The 13,490-nt window shown below is 39.8% G+C and overlaps 1 protein-coding gene across 4 annotated transcripts in view; it reads right to left on the bottom strand.

Annotated features, from left to right (window-relative positions):
• Window positions 1-13,490, bottom strand: part of Sema5a (semaphorin 5A) — a 377,405-nt gene that overhangs the window by 190,013 nt on the left and 173,902 nt on the right. For all 4 annotated transcript variants that reach the window (XM_090332136.1, XM_090332139.1, XM_090332137.1 and 1 more), the window contains one exon: window positions 933-1,032. In XM_090332136.1, coding sequence (XP_090188262.1) covers window positions 933-1,032 — 100 coding nt within the window. The remainder of the gene's footprint in view (window positions 1-932; window positions 1,033-13,490) is intronic.

Genomic DNA, 13,490 nt, shown 5'->3' with positions numbered 1-13,490 from the left:
CCATATTTCAAATAAACAGATAAAGAATATTTTTTTAAAAAGAGAAAATAGGTATTGAGCAAACAAGAAGGGTGAATGAGGATGAATATGGTTAAAATACTTGTTTTGATGGAAGCGTGGGCTAAACAACTTAAAAATCCATGGACTGTTCTGTAGGTGTTCCATTGTTCAACCACAGACAAAGGAATACAAAGTATCCATAAGACACAGACATAATGACAAAACCCTTGAATTCTCAATTCACTAGAACAGGAATAACCAAGTTCACCATAAAAGGTAATTCTAGGCCAGGCTCAGATTGCTTACACCTAGCTACACAGGAGGCTGAGATCTGAGCATCACAGTTCAAAGCCAACTCCTTGCAGGAAAGTCTGTGACACTCTTATTTCCAATTAATGCAAAATATTAGAGAGCTAGCCTTGAGCAAAAGAGCTCAGTTTCACATCTGACCCCCCAAAAAAGAAATAAACTCATTATCACCATCATCATCATCATCATCATCCTGGGGTCTTTTGATACACACAAAGGGTTCTTGGTCTTCAGAATTCAACTGAAGAATGAAGAATTTTAAAAAGTGGCTTCTTGAGTCAAATAACCTGAGTATGAAACCCAAGGCCATCTTTGACCAGCCTCACACCTCGGGACAATATAGTTTATCTACTTTCTGCCTCTGATTCTTCATTTCAAAAGGATTTTTGCCAAAGCTCCCCTAAGGTTTAATGGGAGGCACCTGCCGGTCAACTCAGGGCCGGGAGACCTGCGCTGTGTAAAATCCCATCAACACCTGCCAGGAGGAGCACTCCCACCTCCTCGGAGCTGCAGACTTTATGCCATGCTTACTGCCTTTCATTCTTAGACGCTGTCATGCTATTCAGCACTCTTCAGTTTAACAGAGAAGCCCACATGGAGCTATAGAGAACATCATCTCTCACCTGGCTCCTACCACAAGTTCTTTCTGTCCTGGGTCGAAGGTTAACCGTGAGAAATCCACAGCATTCTTCGCTCGGAACTCCCGTAACCAGGGGCCAATTTCTAAACAGAGAAAAACAAAACAAGAAATAAAAAGGTAAGAATGGAAGGTTTTTCTCCTTTGGGGAATACAAGGCAGCTGATCAGGTAGCAAGTCTCACAGTACTTTAGAAAGGGGCTGAAGGTTTTCCTCAAGGTGTCACGTAATCCACACTGAGAATGTGATGGAAAGCAAGCCAGGCGTTGGGGTTTGGTGCTGATTTACAAGCCAGATGTGCATTTTGCCTTTGGCTCTGAGCTGGGTGGAAAATAACACCACATTCCCAAGACTCATCAGAGGAAAACTGAATGCTAATAATCCCATTTCCTGGGTAAGTTGAACAGAAAGCACTGAAGGCATCACTGAATCGCAAAAGCCACCCAGAGAGCAGGAACAAAGCACAGGTACCAAGTGGCTCTATCAAGTGAGACACTCCCTTTCCCTGCCCTTTGGGTCTTTATGGTGTCCCACGACTGGACTCCTTAAACACACGGGGTCTTTTCTAGATGAAAAGTCCACATTTACCTCTAGGACTCGTTTGCACCTTTTTCTAACAGAAATAAGGAAGCAGCAACTCTGCACAGAGAGGACTTCCGTTGTTGCTGTTTATAAGCATCGTTAACGCCCAATGGAAGGCCTCCAGTGTTCAGTCTGGTTACAATAAAAGGGCAGTGTGTGCAGAGGGAGAGGATGCTGTTTCATGAGCCATTTCACAGCATCCAGTAGCTCATTTTTGGCAGAGAAAAAGTACGCTGTGAGTCTCCTGCCAGCTTTAAGATACCTTATCGCTATCCTTGGCAGACAACCATGTTACCTGATGGTCTTTTTCTGGATTAATATTTTTAGTCATATTGCACTGCATGAGCAGGGTTGTGATGACTAGCAAATCAATGAAGTTATTGGTTTGATAAAAGGGAATCATTTAGCAAACACTGATGCTAAAATCAAATCTATTACAAAAATATGCCCAAGCCCCCTAACACACCCAATACAGTTTTATGGATTTGACTAAAGACAGTTTTTAAGAAAGAGCTCTATAAAACAAGTCCTTTTTCTACTGTCACTGATTGAGCAAAAACATTCTATCATCTAAAAGTTACTTCTGGCTGAATGGAAAACAGTCCTAAGATATTGAGAAACATATATTTGCTTTTTGAAATTTTTATGCGAGCAATATCTTGCCTTCTTTTCAGCATTATATATAAATTTCATCATTTTATGGGCAAGTCAATTAACACAAATACTTCTAACGAAGTATATATAAGGCATTGGAACTATCAAGAAGTTAATAATAAATGATTCTTCCAAGAGCTTATCTTTCAGTTAGAGAAATGTTTGCAATATCTTCAACAAGCATGACATTCATAAACACAAGGCATGTATGTGTTTGTAAGTCATAGGAGTTTTTTGTAATATTGAAAGAAGAAATAAGTTAGGCAAAATGAAAGGAATATAACCAAAATCACAGAACTCATATTCTAGACAAACAAAGAAGCAGAAGACACTGTAGTTCACAGAGTCCTTCTGTGTCCAGCTCATGCAATACTTCTTCGTTAGCCAGCTCATGCAAGGCTCTGGTGTGTCTCTGGCTTCACCCTGAAGGTGATAGGCAGTAACAAGAAGGGAGATGCAAAAGGATGAATGAATAAGGAAGGGATTAAAAAGTAAATGAAAGAGAAGGGAAAGGGAACTTATAAAAAAAAAGTACATGCAACTTAATAAACTGTTAGCAAAGGAAACTGAAAAGTGAACTTAAGTATGAATCACAGAAAAATTCTCATGAGTTGATCAACTTGGGCTGGATCTCAGATATATCAGAAATAAAGTTTTAAAGAGTTTCAAGCGAGCACTCAGCCCACTGAATCAAGTGTGTGTTGGGGGGGATACAAATGGGCCACGGTTTGGTAGGATGATATGGAAAGAGCCGAGAATAAAGAGGAAAATATCGGATCCTAACAGCTACTAAGACCCATAAAGCTGTGTAATGGCTATGATTATGAAGAAGGGAAACAAGCTACGACAGTCTGAGTAGCCAGATCCTTGATTAGAGGTGAACTCAAAAGCAAATTTAAAAGAATGAAATGGTTCAAGTATTAAATGAGCAGGACAGTGCTGACAGACACATAGATGTCAAGAACTGAAGATGGATGTGGAGAAAAGTAATGGACTCAAGTGTAACTACAAATGAATCCCGTCATCCTGCTTTACTTGATTTGAAAAATTAGAAGAGAATGGCCAGTATAAAGCAGATAAAGAAGCATATTTCAATTTTTGTTTCGTTTCATGAAGAAGAAGACTATTACACTGCTTTTGAAAACTGCCTCAAGTGAGAAATTGTGTGTGGAGAGAAAACTGAGTTAAGAGAATAGCTCCGTCACTATTTTCACTTTTCTTAGTTTAAAATTTTACTATACTTTTCTAATAAAAACTGTATTTTTATTGTCAAGACTCATGAAGATTGGGCTATCTGCATAAGTCCCTCTTTTTGATTTTCTGGTACATTTCTCCAAAAGGTCATCCTATCTCAGCATATTGGACCCATCTATGAAGGGGATTCCATGTTGGCCTTGGGGGAGATTTCCATCTCAGCCCTCTGCCCTCACTGAAAATGAGCCTGCAGGAGCTGTGTGCTCTGCACATTTGTGGGAGTCGGGAACAGTGCACTTTCCTTTCCCTGAAGACGGATCCTTCCAACGTTATCGCAGTTCCAGCGCTGGCCTCTCTTACAATCCCTGCCCTCAACTCCCTTTCTCCCTTTAAGACTAGAATAGAACTAAGTCTCTTCCCACGATCTGTAATGAAATGCACCTCTCTCCCATTTAAAACTGTTTACAATATGCTTTATTAGATTTGTTTGTTATTAGAAACACTAAAGAATTTTCATCATGAGCTATGAAGTATACTCTGCCAAAAACATTGTTATGCTTTTGGCTTAGCGACATGGAGGATTTTTCCCAAATCCTGAAAATTATAATAACATTACAAAGTTATACTGGATAGAGAGGTAAAGCTTCCAAACTTAGAAGTTGGTCTGAAATACAGCTGACAACATCCTTTATGAAAGCCATAGTATGTATATAAGCACATCAGGCAAAACTGTACACATGTGTGTACACGTGCGTACACACACACACATACACACACACACACACATTTTATTTCCTATGGGACTGTTGTTTTCCAAGGACCTACAGTCAGCACAACAAGCTTCATCCCCCAAAATACCTCTCAGTGTTATCCCCAACAGAAGAAGCCTTGGTTTGGTGATGAAGACTGGGGCATTTAGGAGCAGGGTTGTCTACAGAGACACAGAAACAATATTATTAACAGTTACATTCTTGATGGTACTAGCAGGGGTTAAAAATTAACAGGTAAGGAAGAAGATGATCTGGGAAACAACAAAGCCCAGGAAAGGACAAAGAAAGGCCACCCAGAGGGAGGTGGGGATGAGGCTGCAGCACAAGCTGAACTGAGGTCACACAGACTTCAAAAGCATGGATCTGTTCATCACTCCTGCCAAACAATGGTTTACCCTGTGACAAAGACCTTCCTTAAGTACAGAAGCTTGCAAGTTAAGTTACACCAACCATGGAGATCGTGTGTAATATGTGATACTCATCACACATGATCCAGTTTTCATGTAAATGTGATTGCCAAAATATCGCCTCTGGTGATGATTTCACACCACAGAACTAGGTGCATTGATGCACATTTTTCCTTTTCTAACCACAACATATGTTTCTGCATAAATATTTTGTCCATGTTTTAATCAAACTGTCAAGAAACAGGTTTTGAATGGGGAAAAGGTTGTTTTGTTTCGATACTGGGCACATTAGACTCAAAGTCTGTAGGGAGTTATTCTAACACTTGAGCCACAACCCAAGCAAAGATTCTAATTGTAAAAGAACCCAGACTTACACTTTCAAGCAAAACAATTTTTATGAACCTGAGTCAGTATTAGTAAATTTCGTCCAGACTAATTGGACAAGTACCTATAGCCTAACTTGATAGATGCAAGATTATTACTGACCAATCACACAAAAAAGCAAAAATTGGAAATGGTTTGTTATTTAAAAACAAGAACAAGGCAGGGACCTGGACTTTGGACTAGTGGTAGAGTGCTTGCCCAGGATGTATGAAGCCCTGGGTTCAATTCCTCGGTACTACATATACAGGAAAAGCTGAACTGGTGCTGTGGCTCAAGTGGTAGAGCACCCAAGGACAGTGTCCAGGCCTTGAGATCAAGTCCCAGGTGTGGAAAAAGAAAGAAAGAAAGAAAGAAAAGAACAGAAAAAAAGAGGCAAACAAACACTCTGAAGACATAAAGGTAACCTAAAGTGATAAGTACAAAGATCTGTAAACAGAGCCAGAGTCACAGGAGACTTTGCTGTGAAGACCCAACACTTGCCCAAAACATGACAGTACCTCAGAGGCCAGCGGCCCACACATGCCTGAACAAGACTGTGTGCAGACCACCTTGACTCTGGCAAATAAGAAGTGATGAAACCTCCCTGGAAGAATATGGAGCAGCCCCAGGGAGCCCTTGTGTCCTCCCCTTCTCCTTCACACCTCCATCAGTCAAGGAGCTGAGGAGAAGGACATTTCAAAACTTCTGGTGGGGACTGAGATCCGCACAGGGGTGTGAGTTCAGTGGGAGGGGACTGGGAGCTAAAAATTGATCAACACGCAGAGGACAACAGGTATAAAGACATAGAAGTGGAGGTGCAGCTCACAGGCCTCTCCTCCTAACTACCTCTGACAGACTCACTCAAATTAGTTGAAGTATCTCTAGTATTATACATGGAAATAGCAGATGCTAATATAATTATCAGTAAAGCACCTCAAAAACAGCTAATAAATAGCCCTATGACAGCTGCCACAGAGATCAATTCCTAGATTTCTCATACCCACACCACTATAGATAAAAACACCAAGGCCCCAAAAGTTTGAAACAGGCAAAAATAACAACTAGTAAAATACAGCCTGTGGTGGCTGCTTTAATACACTCTTCCTAAAGCACATTACCAGCAAATATCGCCTAGGCAGGCATGACACCTGAGAACCTAGACAAAAGGCAAGTCAGGAACCCTTTCATTTTGAACATAAATTCACTTCTATTGATGCAGTGTCAAAGAAAATTACATTTCTCAAGGAAAGACTAGAGGAAAGTGAAATATAACTACAGAACAATTTCGAGCATAGATACTTCTTTATCCTAAACATGCAATATCGGTGGCTTGTCCTGTTATTAATATGGATAGCGATTCTCTACATAGCAACTAAAATCTAAAGGGAAAAGCACTCTCCATTTTACTGGTTAGGTTTAAGTAGGACTTAAGGGTCATTGGTAAGTACAAAGGAAGAAAATGACGATCCTTTTTGTTTTGCTTTAAGTACAGGAAAGAATATTCTAGAGAGAGAAGCAAGGATGGCATAAGCAAAGGGACAGGAATGAATGACAGGCAATCAACCCTTGAGGAGATGCTGTTTTGAAAAATCAAGACTAGGGTTTTGCCTCAATCAAAAACACACTTCTGTTGTTACAAAATGAAGCCAAGAATAGGTTTTCCACAGAGCATTCTGGAAGTTCTTCATTGACCTTGTCCCTAGTTGTATAAAGACTCACCTTATCTCAAAGACACTTAATTGCTCTTTAAAGTCAACATGTATCCTTTTCTGTGGCCTCTGTATCAACCATTCCATGAATACAATCTGAACTAAACTGATGATTAGAAAACAATGGAGTGGGAGAGTTTAAAGGAGAGAGAAAAGAAAGAGCAGCCTGTCTGAGCTGGTCTACTCCTCTGCTGCATTCTCCATAATTGGGATCCATTTACCCAACAAGCACATGGAAGAAAACAAATTGACTTTGGGCAGGAAGCCAGCACCACTGGGATAATAACTCTGCCCCCAAAATAAAATCATCGGGCCCTGAGCCACCTGTGAGGTTCTCAAAATTCTTTACTAGACTACAATAATAGAATTACCACTGAAACTTCCTGTCAGTCTGGGGCAAGCTAGAAAACTAAATCATCAGTGAGAAGGCAAACAGACATTTGCAGACATATGAAGAAAGCTCATGAAAAATCACAGCAAAATAGTCAACACCTCTTAATGACACTTTTCTTTTAACCAATATATGTGCAATTCTTGCTGGGTTTAGGAACTACATTACTTTTACATGTTAACTATTTTTCATGGTCTATTTGTAAAAATTCATGTAAAACTTAGGTTATGATCCTTTTATTTTTTAAAAAAAAGGGTAAGCCCTGAGATTTAGGGTAAGTCCTAAGCATTTTACCACATACAACACAGGAGGGAGTGGTGAATGTGGAACTTAAACTCAAGACAGGACTAAAACATAATAAGTGCCATGTGGTCACAATTAAAAATCTATTTCCCCAGGAAAGTACAAGCACTCCTTAGCACCTAGGAATATATCACCATACTAACATATCAGAAATAGTAGCTGTCAGTCAGTAGGGGTAAGAAAAATGGAGTGAAGACAAAAGGAAAGCAGGTATTTCTAGACAACTGCAGGAAGGATGACCCATTCCACAGGGTAGATCCTAAGGAAAAGTCCAGAGAAGAGCAGAGAAACGAAGCCATACCCTGGACCATGCGGATACATGCAGGATACTGCCATCATACTTGCTGTATGTATATGCTGGTACTAAGGCTTGAACTCAGCCCGCTACACTTTCTTAGCTGTGGTGCTCAAGGCTACTGCCCTGTCACTTGAGCCTTACTTTCACTTCCCTCTTCTTGCTGGTTAATTGCAGGCAAATGTCACCCCCAATGTGTCTGCCAGGCTGACCGAGATCTTCAGGTCCCAGCCTTCTGAGGATCCAAGAAGATGCATGTGAACCACAAATGACTAGTTTCTTTATCATAATTTTTGCCAGGACAATTCTGGTTCTATCAGCTAACTCAGAAATACACAAATATGTTGGACCCTACTGCGTAGAAAATAATTAGGTCAATTTTCTTCTCAAAATGAACAATAGTTTCAGGTTGTTTCCAATAAAACTACCTGAGACTTAGTGAAATCTTTATATAGAATAACAAGGCAGGTCTATACGGTACTGCAGTTCAGCCCTAATTTAAGATTCTAACAAAACTGTAAGTAGAAAAGCTGTATGAATTTCTCAAGGCTATATAACACTGAAAGGTAAGCCAGAGGTGGAAAACCTCAAGCTCTATACATTACTTCTACCTTCTACCCATTTCCCTACCTAGTGCCAGTAGATTCCAAGTAGGAATGCCAGGCACTTACCTGAAAATAGGAGATTTTGAAATAACAACGTGTGTGTGTTTGTGTGTGTGTGTGTGTGTGTGTGTGTGTGTGTGTGTGTGTGTATGCATACATACTCATCCTATGGTTGAACTCAGGCCCTCAGCTCCACTTCTGGCTTTTTGGTGACTAATTGGAGATAAGACTCCTCATAGATTTTCCTGCCCAACCTAGCTTTTGACTGTGTGATCTTCTGATCTCAGCCTCTTGAGTAGCTAGGATTACAGGTATGAGCTGCTTTCACCCAGCTTAAATAGCATCATTTTGAAGAGCTAAAATTATCTCCTTCCTTGTATTAGAATTAATTCATTCATGCATACGCATGTCTATATGTGAATACTCATACATATAAATATATACATATACTCACAGATATACACACATATATGCAGATTGTATGATAGTGCTATGTTTGTTCACATATATGCATGTGTACAGTATATCAGTAACTAAGCATTAAACAAAAAGGTATTAAATCTAAATGATACACTATTAAACACAACAGTCTTTTAAAACATCTCAAAAACATTTGCAAAAGTTGCTATAGGAAATGACCCAAATATCACATTTACTGACTTATTTTTTCAAACGAAACAAAATTATCCAATCAAAAAGGTAAAATACTTTACCTCAGTAAACAGGTGTTAGCATAGGCAAGAACATGCACAATTTACATTGTTGTTTACGAATATGACACACAATCCACAGCATTTTCTAAAAGGCAAACTGCTTTTCCATATTCTTTCTGCTTTGATTACAGAGCTGCTTGAAATGAGTAGAGCACTTGACTCTGAGCACATGATTTCACTGCCTTGATCTGCATTATACCTAACTCAAACTTGACTTTTCGTTGTGCGGAACTTCCATGAACTGCACAGCATGAATGAAAGATGCAGCCTGGAACAGAGCCCTAGTGAAGGTCAATTGTTTGACCCTGGGCAGGCGTCTGGTGGGCTTCTTGGAAAATGAAAGTTGTGACAGTTCATCTTTAACTGAAAAACTCCTGGTTGGGGTCTTATCCATGACCACATGTTTTATGCTGTACTTTTCTACTCACAGTCTGGAATGAGCCCTGTACTATGTACCAATAGAGTAAGTTAGACTTCCGTAACAGCCACGAGGCTGTGACATCACAGTAACGATGCATGCCTTGTTCTTGGAAGGCTGGGACAAAGAGGACAGGTGCTCGGTCTGGGGAGGGGGTTATCCTACTTCACTTTTAGCCATATCTTTTCTGAAAGTAAGATTAGCACAGGATCACACAAAACAACCAGATTGCTGGGTTGGATGTTCTCCTGGGTACCTCTTGTCAGAGAAGTTCCAGGAAGCGCTGTCCCGACTATCATCTCTTAACAGCTCGAAATGTGGAGCCTTTCCATGATGAGGCTATGATTTCACGAATCCCAGTGGTACGGAGTTTTCACTTGTTTTCACCATGTTCGGGTCATACTACAAGTACCTGTTACCTCTGAATATCAGTGTAAGACAAGTTTGAGGCTACCCTGGACTGGGTAGCTACCTGAGCCACTCAAGGTTCAGTCATGCTTACTAGCAAAAAGTAAGGAGACACTAATGGAGAGTTGTCCATAAGCTGGGTTCAAAATCTGTCTGCCCCTTTGGTTATAAGTTTTAAGATCTTGGTCATCTATTACTTCATTAAATTGTCAGGAGCAATGAAATTAGCTAGCATAAGATCTAAGACAGTCATCTCATCCACTGGTGTTTGTTGCTTGAAAGTTCACACAATATCCAATCTCTGATTAGCCTTCAAGGTTTTCTTACGTTTAAAAGATTATGGAAGTCCATATGCAAACTAAGCAAGACCTTCCAACTTGGGACTGTGATAAGCCTGTCCTCAGAAGCCCAATCTGAATCTCTGCACCCATCACAAGTACTTGCTTCATCAACAGCAACTGTCCTGCGACAGCAAGCTCCTCATCATGCTTCTGACCTGCAGCATATGACCATACGCTATAAAATCTAATTGCAAAATCTTAACATGTTATCAGGGGATACTAAAACAGTCATTTTTCTTAGATTTGATTGCTTTAGTATTACAAATGACATTAGTATATTTAAAAAGACTTAAATGAATAATTTCTATTCAATGAACACTTTTCTAGAATGGCTAAACATGATGGTTGGAAAGGGATGATTGGAAGTCTATCTGATAAAAAGCCACTCAACCTCAGGTAACTCCTTGGATAGCAATCGATAGTTTCCTACTATAGTTACAGTTATCATCTACAATTATACTACATGAATAATTACTTTTGCCACATATTCAGGAATTGCCAGACCTCACAGAGCTTGAAGAACGTGAGTCAGTTGCTGAAGCTAATTTCCCTGCCACACCACCCTTGTAAAATACCATTTTTCCTCTATATCCTTGCTACTACAAAATCACATGTCCTAATGTAAGTTGCCACCTCTGAGAAAACGCAGAATTGAGGAAAAGCAAGCTCTAAGAACTCAAGATAAGCCTTGGCTGTGTGACAAATCTCCTTGCTGGTAGAATGTTCTACTCAGTCCCAACGTGGCTTCTCTGCAGAAGCAGAGGCTCTACACAACAAATCCAGATCATGTTTCCCAAGACACACTCAGGTTCTGCCAGAAACTTTATAGTTCTGTATCAAGAACCTAGGCACAGAACAGCTGTTCCCACACTCAGCAAATATTCATAGAGTCCTTGAACCCCATGTAGTTACAGACCTACTGAGGTCACTGACAGCAAAACTCTGCCTCCATGACATCCATAATCTATCTTAAAAGAAAGGCAGAACATACACAAGAAAGCAAATTGAAGAAGATAAACATTGGTTGGCTCCAAGGGAAAACACAGAAATGAAATGATATATATTTTAATATACTACTATCTCATGAAAACATAATGTGAGCTGTATGTACAAATTTTGTATTTTCTAATGAGTACACTAAAAATGTTAACAAACAGGAGAATTTCATCTTATACTTGAACTCAAGAAAATATTTTATTAGTTATTAAAATTAAAACCACTAAGATATTTCAATTTGTATATATATTCTCTATCTTTTAAACCCAATTTATATCTTACACTTACTTTATTTCTCAACCTGCCATATTTCAAATGCTGAGTAAGCAACAATGAGTAGGAGCTGCCCTACTATGTTCAATATAATCCATTAGATATTAAAAGCAGTTTCCTTGACATATCCGCTCACATATACACATCTATGTATGGATATGTACACAGGCTTTGTGCCATTATTCCAGTACTAGGATACAATTTATCCATGAGTCTCATCTGTGATGGAGCCCAGGGAAACAAATCAGAGATGGACTCCAATTAAAAAAAATAATAAAGCGAAAAGAAACCACTTCTCCATTCTTAAGATGTATCTAATCAAAGTAATGTGCTTTTTTCAGTTTGGATTTCAATGACATGCACACAACTTTTGATCTCTGGGATTGCACTGATCAACTGAGAGTTTGTGGTTTTTTTTTTTCAGCAAATAGCTGACTCAGCAGGTGTAGGGTAGAGTATTCAAAGGAAGCACTCTCCAAAGGAGTGTGCACGTGGCTGGTTGCCTTTCCTTCTATGAGGCCCCTGTGCCATACAGCAGCAATGTGCATACATGACACTGTGATTTGACTACAAAATGTTCACAGTAAAGCCTAGGTGATAAAGGTTTAGTCTCCAGAGATCAGTGCTTTGGTTAAGTGACTGGATCTTGAGAATGTTGACCTAATAAATGGATTTTATCATTTGAGGAACTCGTAACATGGCACTGACAGAAGGCAGGGTTTTCTTGTAGTAAACCTCTGGGGGCAAGCTGTAGAAATAAGTAACTAGTAGCTGGCTTTTGTCTCTATTTATTCCCTATTCACCATGAGGTAAGCAATTTGGTAATATCACAGCCTTTCACAAGTACTTTCTGCCTCATTGTGGCTGATAAAAAATGATGCCAGCTAACATGAACTGACACCATGAGCCTGGAGAAAAAAGTACCACTGTCCTCATTCTTCCTCCCTTTGCCAGTTGCTTTTATGACTACTGCAAATAATTAAATGTATAGAAATCCCCACAGAGCATATTTAAGTAGTGGTATATTGGTTTAGATCAAATACCACGGATATCCTATTTCATGAAAAAATTCACACGCACACAAACACATGCACACACACACACACACCATACACATGCACACACACTCATGCAGTCACAATCTCTGCCATCCCCAGGAACTTCCTGGCATAAACATGCACTCATGCCAAGCCAATTACAACTAGCAAACCTCTGCTCTTCCTTCCTTTCTTGGCCTTCCACATTCTGTCAATCAAGACAGGCACTTTTGTCTAGCGTTCCTTTTCTCTTAAAGTCAGTTTCTGTTCACGTCTCTTCCTCAAGTCCCTAAAAGAAACCACCAGAACCTTGGCACAATGTCATGTGCTCATTATTCGAACCTGTCTCAACAGGCTTCCTACTTCATCTCAGTTTAAGTCCCAACAAACAACACAATAGCAACCACTTAGGAAGTGAACTAACACTTCTTTTACATTGTGCAGTAAAAAAAAAAACTCAATAGCTATTAGAGATAAACATATTGAATATAACTTTTAGAAACCGAATGTCAATGAAATAAAAAGAGATAAAAGGAAATGGAGGAAAAGAGAAGAAGATGAAGAAGAAGAGGGACAAAAGAAAAGGAAGAAGAAAAATGAAAAAGGGAGAAGGAGGAGGACTCCTTGATTAAGAATCCAGTAAAGGACTTGCTGAAATTCACCAGGCAACATACCATGCAGCATCCTTTAGAAAAGCAAAACAGCGCTGGGCCTGGCGGCTCACACCTGTGATCCTAGCTACTCAGGAAGCTGAGATCTGAGGATCAGGGTTCAAAGCCAGCCCAGGCACAAAAAACCATGAGACTCTTATCTCCAACTGACCACTAAAAGACCAGAAGTGGCATTTGGCTCAATAGGTAAGGAAGTAGCACTGAGCTAAAACTCTCAGGGACAGTGTGCACAGGCCCAGAGTTCAAGCCCCATGACAAATGAAACAAAACAAAACAACACAAAACACCTGGTGATCATCCAGCCCACATGGATGGTCAAATGTCAGGTCACAGCATGGGGTAGCATTTGCAGACTGTTTTGTGTCATTGTTCATATATGGTGTTTTATATCTTTCTCAAAAGAAAAAAGTGAAG

The sequence above is a fragment of the Megascapheus bottae genome, chromosome 4 (genome assembly GCF_031878675.1).
Source record: "Megascapheus bottae isolate mThoBot1 chromosome 4, mThoBot2.hap1, whole genome shotgun sequence".
NCBI classification, from domain to species: Eukaryota; Metazoa; Chordata; class Mammalia; order Rodentia; family Geomyidae; genus Megascapheus; species Megascapheus bottae.
The sequence above is the reverse complement of the archived record's forward strand: the minus strand, read 5'-3'. Positions and strand labels throughout refer to the sequence as shown.